Here is a 15,895-nt window from a genome sequence, read left to right on the forward strand (position 1 = left end):
GCTGCAGGTGGGCACGGCCCGGTGTCGGGATGGGAGGGGGACATGGGGCATGGGGTCCGGCCGGGAGAGCGGTGGAGGGGAAGGGCGGGAGCCCCGGAGTGGGGTGAGCGGAGAGGGGCGATGGCGGAGCTGGGGGAGCCCCGGCAGGCTGGAGAGGGGGGAGCGTGGCTAAGGGGAAGCCTGGGATCCCTGGAAGCGCGGAGCAGAGAATGAGGGGAGAAGGGACCCCTGGGAGCCCCAAAGCCCCCGGATCATCCCTGAGCGGGACCCTGGAAAATAGGGAAGCCCGGGAGCCACGGGAGCCCCATGAGTGCAGGGAAGGGAGAGCCTGAGGAGGCCAAAGTGCAAAGAGCAGAGAGGGGGAAATGCTGGGAGGGTTTTGAGGTGAATGGTGGTGGTTTGGGGTTTTTATGGCCACAAACCCCTGGGAGAGTTGCAGAGCTGGAGCTGGGCAGGAGGAACCCCCAGGGCAAGGCGCTGAGCCCTTGTTTTTGCCCCAAAGCAGGATTTGTCATTGCCAAGGCGTGGCCGGATGGAGGAGGAGGAAAAGGCCCGGAGATGCAGCCGGAGCTCGGAGCTGGGGGAGAAGCCTGAGGGCAGAGAGAAGCCCCACAATTGTGGGGAATGTGGGAAAAGGTTCAGGTGGAGATCTGATCTTATCCGGCACCAGAGGATCCACACTGGGGAAAAGCCCTATGAGTGTGGGGAATGTGGGAAGAGCTTCACCCAGATGTCTAACCTGATGCAGCACCAGGTGATCCACACTGGGGAAAAGCCCTACGATTGCGAAGAATGTGGGAGGAGCTTCAGCAACAGCTCCTCGCTGATCAAGCACAAGAAAATCCACACTGGGGAAAAGCCCTATGGTTGTGGGAATTGTGGGAAGAGCTTCAGCCGGATGTCACACTTGATCACACACCAGATGATCCACACTGGGGAAAAGCCCTATGAGTGTGGGAAGTGTGGGAAGAGCTTCAGCCGGATGTCCATCCTGATGCAGCACCAGGTGACCCACACTGGGGAAAAGCCCTACGATTGCACAGAATGTGCGAAGAGCTTCAGCCACAGCTCCGCCCTGATCAAGCACCAGAGGATCCACACTGGGGAAAAGCCCTATGAGTGTGGGAAGTGTGGGAAAAGCTTCAGGCACAGATCTTACCTGCTGCAGCACCAGGTGATCCACACTGGGGAAAAGCCCTATGATTGCCAGGAATGTGGGAAGAGCTTCAGGAGCAACTCCAACCTGATGCAGCACCAGAGGATCCACACTGGGGAGAGGCCCTATGAGTGTCCCACGTGTGGGAAGAGGTTTCAGACCAGCTCCGATCTCCTCGTCCATGAGCGCATTCACACCCAGGAGAGGCCCTTCCGCTGCCCTGACTGCGGGAAGGGCTTCAAGCGAAACTCCAACCTCATCACCCACCGGCGCATCCACACTGGGGAAAAGCCCTACGAGTGTCCTGAGTGTGGGAAGAGCTTCTCCAGGAGCTCTCACTTGACTCAGCACCAACAGAGGCACCAGTGAGGGAAGCCCTGCGAGTGTCCCGAGTGCAGGAAGAGCTTCATTGCTGCTCCAACTCCATCCCCAGTGGGAAGATCTGCACTGGATGATCCCCAGTGACCCCAGCTGTGCAGAGCCCTGGTGATCCGTGCTGCTGCTGATCCGTGTGGCAAAGACACCTGGCTGGTGGCTCCACACCCTCCTGGCTCCCCGTGGGCACCTGGATGAAGGCAGGGCCAGGAATGTCCATGGGAATTCCTGGGGACATCAGAAATCCCCTGGGGAGAGCGGATTTGTTGACTTTCCACCCCAGAAAATCTCACCTTTTGTGTTCAGTTATATCATCTCTTGGCATGAGGCAACACTGGATGGCCTTGGAGGTCTTTTGCAACCTCAGGGATTCCATGATTCTGATTTTCTCTCACCCAGTGGCATCTTTCACAGCCAAATGGTTCTGAATTGGGGCAAAGAGCAGGATTTTGGGGTGGAAACGTCCAAAAATGTTCTTCCCTTCCACCCAACCACATGGATCCTCAGTGGGCACAGACATGTAAATCCTTTTCTTTCGGGCTTGGTCTTGTTTTCATTTCGGCCTTTCTAAACACCTGAATTTGGGGTAAAAATGAAGATATTGAGGTGAGACATGCATCGGACACTGGGGACACAGCCATGGTGGGACGTTGGGGACACAGACAGGGAGGGGAAAGGCAGGCAGAGCTTTCCCCGTCCAAAACTGCACCCAAAAATCTCCAAATTCAGGAATTTCTCCCAGAAGAAAGCTGTCAGGAGCTTCCTGAATGGAGGGAAAGGGGCGATGGGACATTTAAAAGAGTTGAATTGGGTTTGACACCCCTGGAATTGGGTTTGGTCCTCCTGGAACTGGATTGGATTGCCTGGGAATTGGGTTGGATTGACCTGGAATTTGGTTTGATCCACCTGGAACTGGATTTGGTTTACCTGGAATGGGGTTGAATCGACCTGGAATTGGGTTTGACCCCCTGGAATTTGTTTTGACTCACCTGGAGCTGGGTTGGATCAATCTGGAATTCAGTTTGATTTACCTGGAATTGGGTTGGATTTACATTGGATTTACCCGTAACGATTTTGTTGTTTGGGCTGATTATACTCGGGCTGTGCTCCAAAAACAAAAGGAAACACTGGTAATTCTGGCTCTGGGCTTGGCAGGTCCCAGGGATCTTTTGAATTATTCACTTCTGAGAGCCAAAATCTTTCCCAAGGTGTTCCACCACAATTCCCAGTGGCTCAGGGAGGAGTCACTGCCAATTTTGCTGAACAGATCAGTGATGTGAGCCAAGGATGGCCCAGCTGCTAGTGAGGAGTCACAGCCATGGAGCTGCTAAATCAGGATCCCAAAATTCACTGTGGGACAGAGCCTGAGCTCTGTGGGACACACGTGGCACAGAAGGGTTTGGGACACCAGAGGAGCCACTGACTGAGCTCAGTCCTGTTGTACAGTGGGACAGGAAATCACCTTTGAAATTCAAAATCCTGCTGTGCTTCTGTTGGGCTCCAAAATCAGAAACACTCCAAACAATCACAAGAAGTTTATTCTAGCCAGGCTATGTTTAAAGGCAAGCCTGACTGAGAACCCAGATTGGAAACAACACAGAAAGAAGTAACTTGTTTTTGTCAACAGAAAATGCATTGCAGGATTTGCACTGACCACCCTGAATGAGGTTATTTAATCTAATGCTCTGCTCTGCCATGAGTTGTTTCAGCACAGAAGGGCTAAATGGTTGCTTTAACATGGACATTGCAACTGAGGGACAGAAAAGTAAAGATCTGCAGGGATTGTAAGTGTGGTTTGCCTTAGTGCACTCTGAGCAGAGAGAGCTTTGTTATCAGCAGAGTTCATGTTGATCTAACACTACAGGAAGAGCAAAACCAGCTGAAGTTTCCGTTCTGCACTGCAGAGCACAGCAGAGAACCAAACAGGATGAAAATAATGAAATTACTTGGCTCCCAGGGCCAAAAACAGCTGCAGAGAGGAGGAGCACACATTTTTGTTTCACAGATCACTCTGCCAGTTATTAAACCACCATTCGACATGGTGCCAGAGATTGTCAGTGAACTGTGAAAAGTGTTAAATTCCAGACAGGTTCTGAGACAGGGATTTGCTCCAGAATGAAGAAGGAATAACTTTGTATCTGCAATTGGATACATTTTAAAAAATTGGTTTCGGGTATATTGTAATCAACATCGGGCAGGTTTGGAGTGATGTTAGATACATTGTAATTGAAGATGGTTATATTGTAATTAAACTTGGATACACTGTAATTGCAACATCTGTCTGCTCTGGGTGTGTCATCATCCCACGGCAGAGTCCCTGTGACACTTTGGGCTGGGACTGCTCCAAAAAGACACAGAATCACACAAAAAGCGGAGACTTGATCAAGAACAGACAATAGAAATTTTCAGTTCCCCTAAAGGTGCTGGATAGAGCTTAAAGATTAGCGAGCAGAGAGATAACAGGGGATAAAGGTGTGCAAACAGGATGATAAACATAGATGAAACCAGGGCAGGAACAGAGAAAGAGAATTACAGTGAAGTTGGGCAAGTTATGCAACGAGAAGCAATTTCGAGGAAAGCTGAGCTTTCCTCCAAACATCAGTGCGTGCAATCACCAGAAACTCCTTTAGATGGCCCTCCAGGACCACAAAAGGACTCTGAGCAGGAGGTGGATGGATGGAAAGGAGCACGAGGAAAGGTTTATGAATTAGCCAGGAAGTGTTTAGTAATGAATATGTGTGATCCGGGTGGAACAAATACCCCATTCGGAAGTTTTACCCCACACACTAGATTAAAGAAGAGATCCTCGGGGTTTGTTCAGCACTGATAAAGAAAAAACGGCTGCTTTCAAATGCTTCAAATTAGAAGCATTGCTAGAAAGCTCATTTTCTGGCTGATTTTGGTATCATGGTCACAGAGAGGAATCCCTGTCCTGCTCCAGCCTGGGGTCTCTCCCAGGGGACACAACCCCTCAGAAAAGGCTGCTCAGGCGAGGATCCCCACAGGCCCAAAAATCCCGAGGTTCTGCGGGGGCTTCCCACGGCCTCTCTCACGCATCTCCTGCTCCACCCTCTGGGCTCCTGCCGGGGCTGCAGGGAGCTCTCTGCTCCATCCCGGACTCACCCACAGCGGTTCCCTGGCCTCCTGCCCGGCCCGGCACTTTCCGGAGCCATTGCGAACAGACATTTGGAAGGAAGATCCGCGGAGCGCCGCTTCCCTCAGGGAAACTCCGCCTACCGTGCAAAGCCCGCCCCTCGCTCCCATTGGCTGATTTTCCCGCCATAAACCCGACGCTAGATCTCATTGGCTGATTCGCCGATTAGAAAGCGCGCCCTAGCTTTGATTGGCTGATTCTGCCGCCACTCCTCGTTCTCGAGCTCTGATTGGTCAGAGAGGCTCTGAGGGACGATCTCCCTCAGCCCCACATCGCTTTGATTTCCCCCAAAAAGCCAAAATCTCCCCAAACCCCTTGGGCTGAGCGGAGGAACGGACAGCGTTTGGGCAGAAAACTCCCAAATCGTTGTTCCCCAGGCTGGGAAGGACAAACGGAACCCAACTGATTTGGGAGCTCCAGCAGCTCCTCTCTGCCGGCCCAGCTGAAGGCCTCGCTGGCTGCTGGAGGCTGCACGGGCAGACTGGGAGCACTGGGAGCACTGGGAAGAGGCTCTGGCTCGGCTGAAGCCCCCGGGGCAGGGGCAGCAGGGCAAGGGACAGGGCTGCAGGTGCTGAGGGGACACGAGGGACAGCACGGCCTTGATTAGCATTTCTTACAAAAGTAATAAAGTAGTGAAGGAAATAACAACAACAACATTTACACTATAAATACTGATGGAGGTCGCACAAGGACCTCTCAGCGAATGCTCTGAGTTGGAAGGGACCCACAAGGACGCAGTCCAACCCTTAAGGGAATGGCCCCTGTGGGGTCAAATCATGACTTTGGTATTATCAGAACCTTACCCCAGCCAAGGTCACATTCATAAGGCAGCAAAGGTTTCACAGCTGAATCCACAGGGACATACAAATATATATGTACCTGGTTAGTAAACATACAGAGTGCAAGAGAAACATGACTTTTGTGAAGCTTTCAGAATTACAAAAGAACCCCCAGGCTCAGCCCAGGCAGCCACACATCTGTTTTCTCATCATCTCCTCTTCCTGCAGGTTCATCTCCTGCAGAACAGGCAGTGATGTGACCCTGAGGATCAGTGCAAGGCAGACACTGCAGCTGAGGAAGGAAATCCCCATGCTGGGGGGATGAGGTGAAGCTGAGACTGCCCAGCACAGAAAATATCCTTCCTCCATTCCCCATTAGAGGTGGGTTTGGGCTCTGCTGCAGATATACTGCATCTCATTTGAACAGATCGCACTCCTGAGATAATTCTCAGCCAGGTGCACACACCCTGCATTGCCCAGCACAGGAACCCTGCAGGGAGGAGCAGAGACATTGCTGGAACCTCAGGGGAACACATTGTGCCCCTGTGCCCCCAGGCTCTGCCTGTGCCCCCAGGCTCTGCCTGTGCCCCCAAGGCTCTGCCTGTGCCCCCAAGGCTCTGCCTGTGCCCCCCAGGACTCACGAGGTGTTGAAGTTGCTGCCACCCACCCACTGCAGCCGCTGGCCCTGTCTGTGCAGCCCGAGCCAGTAATCAACATTCCTGCTGAGGCGGAACAGGAACTCCTGGCAAGGAGAGAGGAGCAAACTATGGACTCCTAGCCCAGGAGCTCCCCAGGGTCCCCTTGGCCTTCCCAAAGCCCCCAAACCCCTCACTCACCATTTCCTTGTCAGTGAGCACAGCCAGGGAAGCCTCGAGCTCGGAGCACCGAGCCTTAGCCTGATCCCAGGAGAGACGATGCCTCGAGAGGAAGTAGCAGATCCCGTTGTACCCAACCCAGCCATGGGGACAGGCCAGCAGCACCCGAGCTGCAGGGTTAACTGGAGTAACTGGAGTCTCTCTGTGTATTCTCCCTGCAGAGGGAAATGGAGAAGAATGTCTGAGGATTCTCCCCTCAGGCAGCAGTGAGCCAGCAGTGCCCCGAGGGGTTGGGCTGAGGCTGCTGCTCCTCCCTTACCTGACACAGCAGCCAAGGACACCCCCAGAGCCACAACCAGGGCTAGGAGCACAACCAGCACCACGATAAACTTGAGGTGGGATCTGATCCTCTGGCCTGGAGCTGGAAAGAGCAGTTCGTCGTGAGGATGGAGCTGTCCTGAGCAGGCTCAGCCCTCACATCTCCCACCCGACGCCCAGGGAACAGAGGAGGGACCCTCAGCCTGTGTGCCACTCACTGAGCTGGCAGCAGGAGAGACAAGGGATGGGGACAGACCCAGGGACAAGGGATACAGACAGGGACAGGGGACACAGACAGGGACAGGGGACACAGACAGGGACAAGGGACACAGACAGGGACAAGGGACACAGACAGGGACAGGGGACACAGACAGGGACAGGGGACAGCTACGGCTGAACTGCCCAGGCCCAGGCATGTCAGTCCCAGCAGAGCACCACGTCTCTTCCAGAGCCCTGGGGAAAGCCACATCCTGCCAGCCCTGTGCTCCTGGACTGACACTGTCCCCTTCCTAGAGGCCACCCGTGAGGGTTCTTTCGAGTTCATTCCTGGTTGCTGAAGTGCTGCGGACTTCCAGCAGATCCTTCACACTCCAGTCACACGGGGTCGTGTGTCCCCCCAGCCCTGCTGTCACTCTGACCCCGCCCGGCTGCTCCCAGTGCTCCCAATAAAGCTTCCCAGTTGGCTCCGGTCGCGTTTCTTGGGGGGCACTGGGGAGGGACTTGGGGGGACCCCGCGGTGCGGCTGTGACTGGGGGGCAGACCTGACCCCGGGATGGATCGGGAATGGGGACCCCCGTGTGTCCCCAAGTGTCACCCCGCTCTGGGGGCCTTGGGAGGCAGCTGAACCCCGACACGGCACACAGCGAACCCCAAAAAAGGCACTGAGACCCCCTGAGCCCCCCAGAACCTCCAAACCCCATAGAAAAACAGCCCCGAAAAATAGCCCCGCGAAAATGAGCCAATGGGAGAAGGCGCTGAGCGATTCTGATCCAATCCGAGCTCGCGGCGCTGATGACTCTCCAGTTCCCAGGCAGACCCGCAGCGCCCAGCGCTCCCCACCCCAACCCCACCTGCGCCCCCCCCACGCCCCCAGCGCTTCCCGCCAGCCCAATTTGGGGAGGGGGCGCGTGGGGGGCGCCCAGGCCTGGCCCGGAGCCCAGCGCTGCCCCAGCCCGACCTGCCCCGGCTCCATCCCGGCTCCTCCCGCGGCATGCGACGGCGTGGGGAAAAGCGGGGGAAAGGGTGGGCGCTGGGCTTGGGGGGAGGAGGAGAAGGGATGGAGGAGGAGGAGGAGGGATGAGGAAGGAGCGAGAGAAAGGCCGGAGATCCGAGCGGGAGGAGGCGGGAGGAGGAAGGAGGAGAGAGGAAGAGGAGGAACAGGAAGAGGTTGGAGAGAGGAAGAGGAGGAGCAGCAGAAGCCGCGCGCAGCTCTTTGTCTGCCGCGGCCCCGTGAGCATCGGCGCCCCGCACGCCGCAGGTGAGGGGGAGGAGGAAGTCGCCCCAAATGTCTCGGGGGTCCCCGAGCGGCGTTTTTTCTGGGCGGGTGTTTGGAGCTCGCAGCTTGCGGGATTGAGCCCCAAATCTCGTTCAGGGTCGCTGGGAGGGTTTGATTGTGCGGGGGAACGTTTGGATGTGGCGGAAGGGCAAAGCTGAGGCGGCAGTGGGGCTTTGGGGGATATTTTGGGGGCTGCAGGTGGGCACGGCCCGGTGTCGGTGTGGGAGGGGGACATGGGGCATGGGGTCCGGCCGGGAGAGCGGTGGAGGGGAAGGGCGGGAGCCCCGGAGTGGGGTGAGCGGAGAGGGGCGATGGCGGAGCTGGGGGAGCCCCGGCAGGCTGGAGAGGGGGGAGCGTGGCTAAGGGGGAAGCCTGGGATCACTGGAAGCGCGGAGCAGAGAATGAGTGGAGAAGGGACCCCTGGGACCCCCAAAGCCCCCGGATCATCCCTAAGCGGGACCCTGGAAAATAGGGAAGCCCGGGAGCCACGGGAGCCCCATGAGTGCAGGGAAGGGAGAGCCTGAGGAGGCCAAAGTGCAAAGAGCAGAGAGGGGGAAATCCTGTTAGGGTTTTGAGGTGAATGGTGGTGGTTTGGGGTTTTTATGGACACAAACCCCTGGGAGAGTTGCAGAGCTGGAGCTGGGCAGGAGGAACCCCCAGGGCAAGGCGCTGAGCCCTTGTTTTTCCCCCAAAGCAGGATTTGTCATTGCCGAGGCGTGGCCGGATGGAGGAGGAGGAAAAGGCCCGGAGATGCAGCCGGAGCTCGGAGCTGGGGGAGAAGCCTGAGGGCAGAGAGAAGCCCCACAAGTGTGGGGAATGTGGGAAAAGGTTCAGGTGGAGATCTGAGCTGATCATGCACCAGAGGATCCACACAGGGGAAAAGCCCTATGAGTGTGGGGAGTGTGGGAAGAGCTTCAGCCATATGTCCACCCTGATGCAGCACCAGGTGATGCACACTGGGGAAAAGCCCTATGAGTGTGGAGAATGTGGGAAGAGCTTTGGGCACAGGTCCACCCTGATCCATCACAAGAAGATCCACACTGGGGAGAGGCCCTATGAGTGTAGGAAGTGTGAGAAGAGGTTTCAGACCAGCTCCGATCTCCTCGTCCATGAGCGCATTCACACCCAGGAGAGGCCCTTCCGCTGCCCTGACTGTGGGAAGGGCTTCAAGCAAAACTCCAACCTCATCACCCACCGGCGCATCCACACTGGGGAAAAGCCCTACGAGTGTGGGGAGTGTGGGAAGAGCTTCTCCAGGAGCTCTCACTTGACTCAGCACCAACGGAGGCACCATTGAGGGAAGCCCTGCGAGTGTCCCGAGTGCAGGAAGAGCTTCATTGCTGCTCCAACTCCATCCCCAGTGGGAAGATCTGCAGTGGATGATCCCCAGTGACCCCCGTTGGGCAGAATCCTGGTGACCCCCATTCCAGGTGATCCCTGTAATTTGAGAAGAAGGTGTTTTATATGGTCAAATTTTACTTCTTCTCCTATTCTGAGTTTGTTAGCAATAAATTCAATTCACATATCCAATTCCGAGCCTGTTTTGTGCACAAAGGTGTTGGATGAGGGATCTCTTAGCCAGGTCCTTCTATCAGCTCAGGAAGCCTTGGTTCAATTTTCTCTCCCCATGGCGGCTGTGCAGGGCAGTGAGAGAGCAGCTCTGCTGGGTGCCTGGCATGGGGCCAGCGTCACCCCACTGCAATGTGCCATGGCCTCGTGTGGCCCTGTGCTCTGGAGCCAGCGCTGCTGTTGCTTTTTCCTTGCTGATGGTTTTCTCTTTTGCAGGAAAGGCTTGTGAAGTGCCCCCGCTGTCCCTGGCGTCCCCTGGGCGCCGGCAGCCGCGTCCCTTGGCCTGCTCCCCCTGGGCCGTTGCAGGGCGGCTGGCGGAGGCTGGGAGCTGCCGTGGGGGCCGTGGGGCTGCCCCGGGGGCTGCGCGCCGAGGCGGGGCCGGGAGGTGCGGAGAACTTGGTCGCTGTTTGCAGAGCAATGGCGCCTTGGGCCCGGGCCCGTTGCAGGGCTGTTCCTCATGTGCGGCTTTGGCCTCGGCCAGCCCGGGGGCCACTGAGAGCGCGGGGCTTGGGCTGTGCGCTGTGCAGAGCCCGCGCCTCGCTGCCCTTGGCTGGCTGTGCTGTCACTCGGGATTGTCCCAGCGCCATTGCTGCTCGGTGCCAGCGAGCGGGGACAAGGCCGGCGCCGGTGTCGCCCCCAGGCAGGCAGGCAGGGCTTTAGTGGGGCAGCAGCGGCGCCATGGTGGGAGCGTGTGTGCGGCCCGGGAGCGGCGGCAGCGGGCGGAGCCCGGGGAGGCGGCGGAGCTCGGAGAGGCTGTCCCAGCGCAGGTGGGAGCCGCGCTGCCTTGTGCCGGGGCTCGGGGCTCGCTGCGGGCGGATGGAGGGGATGCAGGGGGCGGCAGGGGGGCTGTGGCGGCTTCCTTCTCCCGTCTCCCTCCCTCCCTCCCTGGCTGTGGCGCCGTGTTGCCGCTGGCCTGAGGCCGCTGAGGGAGCGGCTGCCCGCGGTCTCCTTGCCGCTGCTGCCTCGGCAGGAGGCGGTGCCGGAGCAGCGCTGGCTCGTCCCGCTCGCTGTCGGTAGCACAGAGGTGTCTCTCCTGTCCCCGGGTCGCTGCGCTGCGATCACCGCCGAGCTCCGCCGCCTCCGAGCTCCGCCGCCTCACGGCGCTCCGGCCGCTGCCGCTCCCGAGCCCTCACTGACCCTCCGGCAATGGCGGTACTGGGGCGGCACCAAGGGCGGTGCTTCTCCCCAGTCTGATTAATCACCGCTCCAGAATTACGAGTGACGGCACTATCACCCAATGGGAGTGAGGTGGGAGAGCTCTGCACACGCACAGAATCGCCCCGGTCTCTCCAGGCACAATCCCGGGGTTGTGGCCGAAATTCGCTTTTCGGCTCCTCAGCCCTGCAGTGTCCCAGCCCGGGCAGGAGGACAAAGAATCGCTGCTGCCCTCAACCGGCGGGAGCTCGGTGTGACCTGGAGCTGCAGGTCCAGCTCGGTGTGAGCTGTGGGTGAGGCCGGGATGGAGCAGGGACTCCCCTGCAGCCCCGGCAGGAGCCCAGGCCGGAGCAGGGGATGCCCGAGAGAGACCCTGAGCCATGGGAAGCTGCTGCAGAGCCATGGAAGTGGCTGCTGGCGGGACTTGTGGGGGATCCCTGCTGAAGCAGCCTGTTCCTGAGGGACTGTGTGCTGTCGAGGGACACCAGGGTGAGGAGGACAGTGTCACAGCGGTTTTCACCTCCCGCCGGTTCAGAGCAGCAGCGGTTCCTTGGCCTCCAGCACGGCCCGGGACATTCCAGGCCTTTTTCTCCTCCGACATTTTAAAAACCTATGAAGAATTCTCTGCTGCTCAGTGACCCCTTTATATACCCTGCGGACATCCCGCCCTCCACTCCCATTGGCAGATTCTGCTGCCACTCCTCATTCTCGAACTCTGATTGGTCAGAACGCGGCTGAGGGACAATCCCGCCTTGTCCCCACATCGCTTTGATTTCCCCCAAAAAGCCAAAATCTCCCCAAACCCCTTGGGCTGAGCGGAGGAACGGACAGCGTTTGGGCAGAAAACTCCCAAATCGTTGTTCCCCAGGCTGGGAAGGACAAACGGAACCCAACTGATTTGGGAGCTCCCAGCAGCTCCTCTCTGCCGGCCCAGCTGAAGGCCTCGCTGGCTGCTGGAGGCTGCACGGGCAGACTGGGAGCACTGGGAGCACTGGGAAGAGGCTCTGGCTCGGCTGAAGTCCCCGGGGCAGGGGCAGCAGGGCAGGGGACACGAGGGACACAGGGATGCTTCATAAGTATTTAATAAAAAAATAATAATTTTATAAAGAATACAAGAATAACAGCAACATGGGTGCTGTACATACTGATGGGTGTCACACAACAACATCTCACACACTCCTCTGAGTTGGAAGAGACCCACAAGGATCAAGTCCAACTCCTAAGGGAATGGCACCTGTAGGTTCCAATCACAACCCTGGCATTATTTTGCACTCTGCTCCCACAAAGGTCACATTACCATGGCAGCAGATGTTTCAAATCTGTATCCACAGTGTTGTATCAATATATACAACATTAGTCTATAAATACAATGTTAGAAGAACAGGTAGTTCAGTATCCAGAGTGTTATATTAATATATGCTAATATATATAAGGTTAGTGTGTAAATACAGTTTTAGAAGAACAGGTAGTTCTGTATCCACAGTATTATATCAAGATAGACAAGGTTAGTATATAAATACAATGTTAGAGGAACATGTAATTTTGTATCCAGAGTGTTACATTAATATATGCTAATATATATAAGGTCAGTGTACAAATACAGTTTTAGAAGAACATGTAGGTCTATACTCACAGTGTTAGATTTTCATATATATGTACAAAGCTAGTGTGTAAAAACAATGTTAGAAGAACATGTAATCCTGTATCCAGAGTGTTATATTAATATATGGTAATATATATATAAGATCAGTGTACAAATACAGTTTTAGAAGAACGTGTAGGTCTACACTCACAGTGTTATATTTTCGTATATAGATACAAGCTTAGTGTATAAATACACTGCAAGTGCTGGAAAAACGTGTTTGAAATCCCTTTCCATATCAATATATATAAAAAAGGTCACTGTAGAAACATGTAGTGCAAGAGAAACAGGAAGATTCCTGGAACGGCTCCAGAGGGAGACAGGAACACCCAGCCCAGGCAGCCACAGATCAGCTTCCACATCATCTCCTCTTCCTGCAGATTCATCTCCTTGAGATCAAACACTGAGGTGACTCTGCAAAGTGCACTGAGGCGACCCTGAGAGTCAGTGCAAGGCAGATGCTGCAGCTGAGGAAGGAAATCCCCGTGCTGGGGGGAAGAAGAGGCTAAGCTGTGAGTGCTCAGCACAGAGAAGGTAATTCCTCCATCCCCAGTTACAGCTCACTTTGGGCTCTGCTGCACAGACAGTGCAGGTGATCTGTGCAGGTTGTACTCCTAAACTTTCCCTCTCGCAGGAACACACACTCTCCATTGCCAAGGATCTTTAACCTGTAAGGAGGAGCAGAGAAAGAGGTTATGCTTTGTCCTCCCCAGCAGGAGAAACAGTGCTGCTCACAAGGGACAGTCCCAGCAGCCCTGTGCCCCCCAGGGCCCTGCCTGTGCCCCCAGGCCCTGCCTGTGCCCCCCAGGACTCACGAGGAGCTGAAGCTGCTGCCATCCACCCACTGCAGCCGCTGGCCCTGTCTGTGCAGCCCGAGCCAGTAATCAACATTCCTGCTGAGGTGGAACAGGAACTCCTGGCAAGGAGAGAGGAGCAAACAATGGACTCCTAGCCCAGGAGCACCCCAGGGTCCCCTTGGCTTTCCCAAACCCCCCAAACCCCTCACTCACCATTTCCTTGTCAGTGAGCACAGCCAGGGAAGCCTCGAGCTCGGAGCACCGAGCCTTAGCCTGATCCCAGGAGAGACGATGCCTCGAGAGGAAGTAGCAGATCCCGTTGTACCCAACCCAGCCATGGGGACAGGCCAGCAGCACCCGAGCTGCAGGGTTAACTGGAGTAACTGGAGTCTCTCTGTGTATTCTCCCTGCAGAGGGAAGAGAAGAATGTCTGAGGATTCTCCCCTCAGGCAGCAGTGAGCCAGCAGTGCCCCGAGGGGTTGGGCTGAGGCTGCTGCTCCTCCCTTACCTGACACAGCAGCCAAGGACACCCCCAGAGCCACAACCAGGGCTAGGAGCACAACCAGCACCACGATAAACTTGAGGTGGGATCTGATCCTCTGGCCTGGAGCTGGAAAGAGCAGTTCGTCGTGAGGATGGAGCTGTCCTGAGCAGGCTCAGCCCTCACATCTCCCACCCGACGCCCAGGGAACAGAGGAGGGACCCTCAGCCTGTGTGCCACTCACTGAGCTGGCAGCAGGAGAGACAAGGGATGGGGACACAGCCAGGAACAAGGGATACAGACAGTGACAGGGGACACAGACAGGGACAGGGGACAGAGCAAAGGACAAGGGACACAGACAGGGACAGCGGACAGAGCAAGGGACAAGGGACACAGACAGGGACAGGGGACAGCTACGGCTGAACTGCCCAGGCCCAGGCATGTCAGTCCCAGCAGAGCACCAGGTCTCTTCCAGAGCCCTGGACACAGCCACACCCTGCCAGCCCTGTGCTCCTGGACTGACACTGTCCCCTTCCTGGAGGCCACCCGTGAGGGTTCTTTTGAGTTCATTCCTGGTTGCTGAAGTGCTGTGGACTTCCAGCAGATCCTTCACACTCCAGTCACACGGGGTCGTGTGTCCCCCCAGCCCTGCTGTCACTCTGACCCCGCCCGGCTGCTCCCAGTGCTCCCAATAAAGCTTCCCAGTTGGCTCCGGTCGCTTTTCTTGAGGGGCACTGGGGAGGGACTTGGGGGGACCCCGCGGTGGGGCTGTGACTGGGGGGCAGACCTGACCCCGGGATGGATCGGGAATGGGGACCCCCGTGTGTCCCAAATTGTCACCCCGCTCTGGAGGGCCTTGGGAGGCAGCTGAACCCTGACACGGCACAAAGCGAACCCCAAAAAAGGCGCTGAGACCCCCTGAGCCCCCCAGAACCTCCAAACCCCATAGAAAAACAGCCCCGAAAAATAGCCCCGCGAAAATGAGCCAATGGGAGAAGGCGCTGAGCGATTCTGATCCAATCCGAGCTCGCGGCGCTGATGACTCTCCAGTTCCCAGGCAGACCCGCAGCGCCCAGCGCTCCCCACCCCAACCCCACCTGCGCCGCCCCCTCGCCCCCAGCGCTTCCCGCCAGCCCAATTTGGGGAGGGGGCGCGTGGGGGGCGCCCAGGCCTGGCCCGGAGCCCAGCGCTGCCCCAGCCCGACCTGCCCCGGCTCCATCCCGGCTCCTCCCGCGGCATGCGACGGCGTGGGGAACAGGGGGGGAAAGGGTGGGCGCTGGGCTTGGGGGGAGGAGGAGAAGGGATGGAGGAGGAGGAGGAGGAGGGATGAGGAAGGAGCGGCAGAAAGGCCGGAGATCCGAGCAGGAGGAGGAGGCGGGAGGAGGAAGGAGGAGGAGCCGCGGGAGGAGGAAGGAGGAGAGAGGAAGAGGAGGAGCAGGAAGAGGTTGGAAAGAGGAAGAGGAGGAGCAGGAAGAGGTTGGAGAGAGGAAGAGGAGGAGCAGCAGAAGCCGCGCGCAGCTCTTTGTCTGCCGCGGCCCCGGGAGCATCGGCGCCCCGCACGCCGCAGGTGAGGGGGAGGAGGAAGTCGCCCCAAATGTCTCGGGGGTCCCCGAGCGGCGTTTTTTCTGGGCGGGTGTTTGGAGCTCGCAGCTTGCGGGATTGAGCCCGAAATCTCGTTCAGGGTCGCTGGGAGGGTTTGATTGTGCGGGGGGAACGTTTGGATGTGGCGGAAGGGCAAAGCTGAGGCGGCAGTGGGGCTTTGGGGGATATTTTGGGGGCTGCAGGTGGGCACGGCCCGGTGTCGGGTTGGGAGGGGGACATGGGGCATGGGGTCCGGCCGGGAGAGCGGTGGAGGGGAAGGGCGGGAGCCCCGGAGTGGGGTGAGCGGAGAGGGGCGATGGCGGAGCTGGGGGAGCCCCGGCAGGCTGGAGAGGGGGGAGCGTGGCTAAGGGGGAAGCCTGGGATCCCTGGAAGCACGGAGCAGAGAATGAGGGGAGAAGGGACCCCTGGGACCCCCAAAGCCCCCGGATCATCCCTAAGCGGGACCCTGGAAAATAAGGAAGCCCGGGGGCACGGGAGCCCCATGAGTGCAGGGAAGGGAGAGCCTGAGGAGGCCAAAGTGCAAAGAGCAGAGAGGGGGAAATGCTGTGAGGGTTTTG

The 15,895-nt window shown here is 57.5% G+C and overlaps 1 protein-coding gene and 1 long non-coding RNA gene across 2 annotated transcripts in view; both read left to right on the plus strand.

The window, feature by feature from the left end:
* Positions 1-15,895, plus strand: part of LOC146421425 (uncharacterized) — a 72,599-nt gene that overhangs the window by 3,323 nt on the left and 53,381 nt on the right. The window lies entirely within an intron of this gene.
* On the plus strand, positions 509-9,622 carry LOC146421426 (uncharacterized). The gene is made up of 3 exons (XM_085047540.1): positions 509-1,515; positions 7,192-7,200; positions 8,885-9,622. The coding sequence occupies exons 1-3, from the start codon at positions 533-535 to the stop codon at positions 9,387-9,389; spliced, it is 1,497 nt and encodes a 498-aa protein (XP_084903666.1). The 5' UTR covers positions 509-532; the 3' UTR covers positions 9,390-9,622.

This window comes from Lichenostomus cassidix, unplaced genomic scaffold (genome assembly GCF_008360975.1).
Source record: "Lichenostomus cassidix isolate B80296 unplaced genomic scaffold, HeHo_3.0 HiC_scaffold_33, whole genome shotgun sequence".
Lineage (NCBI taxonomy): Eukaryota > Metazoa > Chordata > Aves > Passeriformes > Meliphagidae > Lichenostomus > Lichenostomus cassidix.

Coding starts and splice junctions, on each gene's coding strand:
- LOC146421426 (XM_085047540.1), top strand. CDS start 533: ATGGAGGAGGAGGAAAAGGCCCGGAGATGCAGCCGGAGCTCGGAGCTG.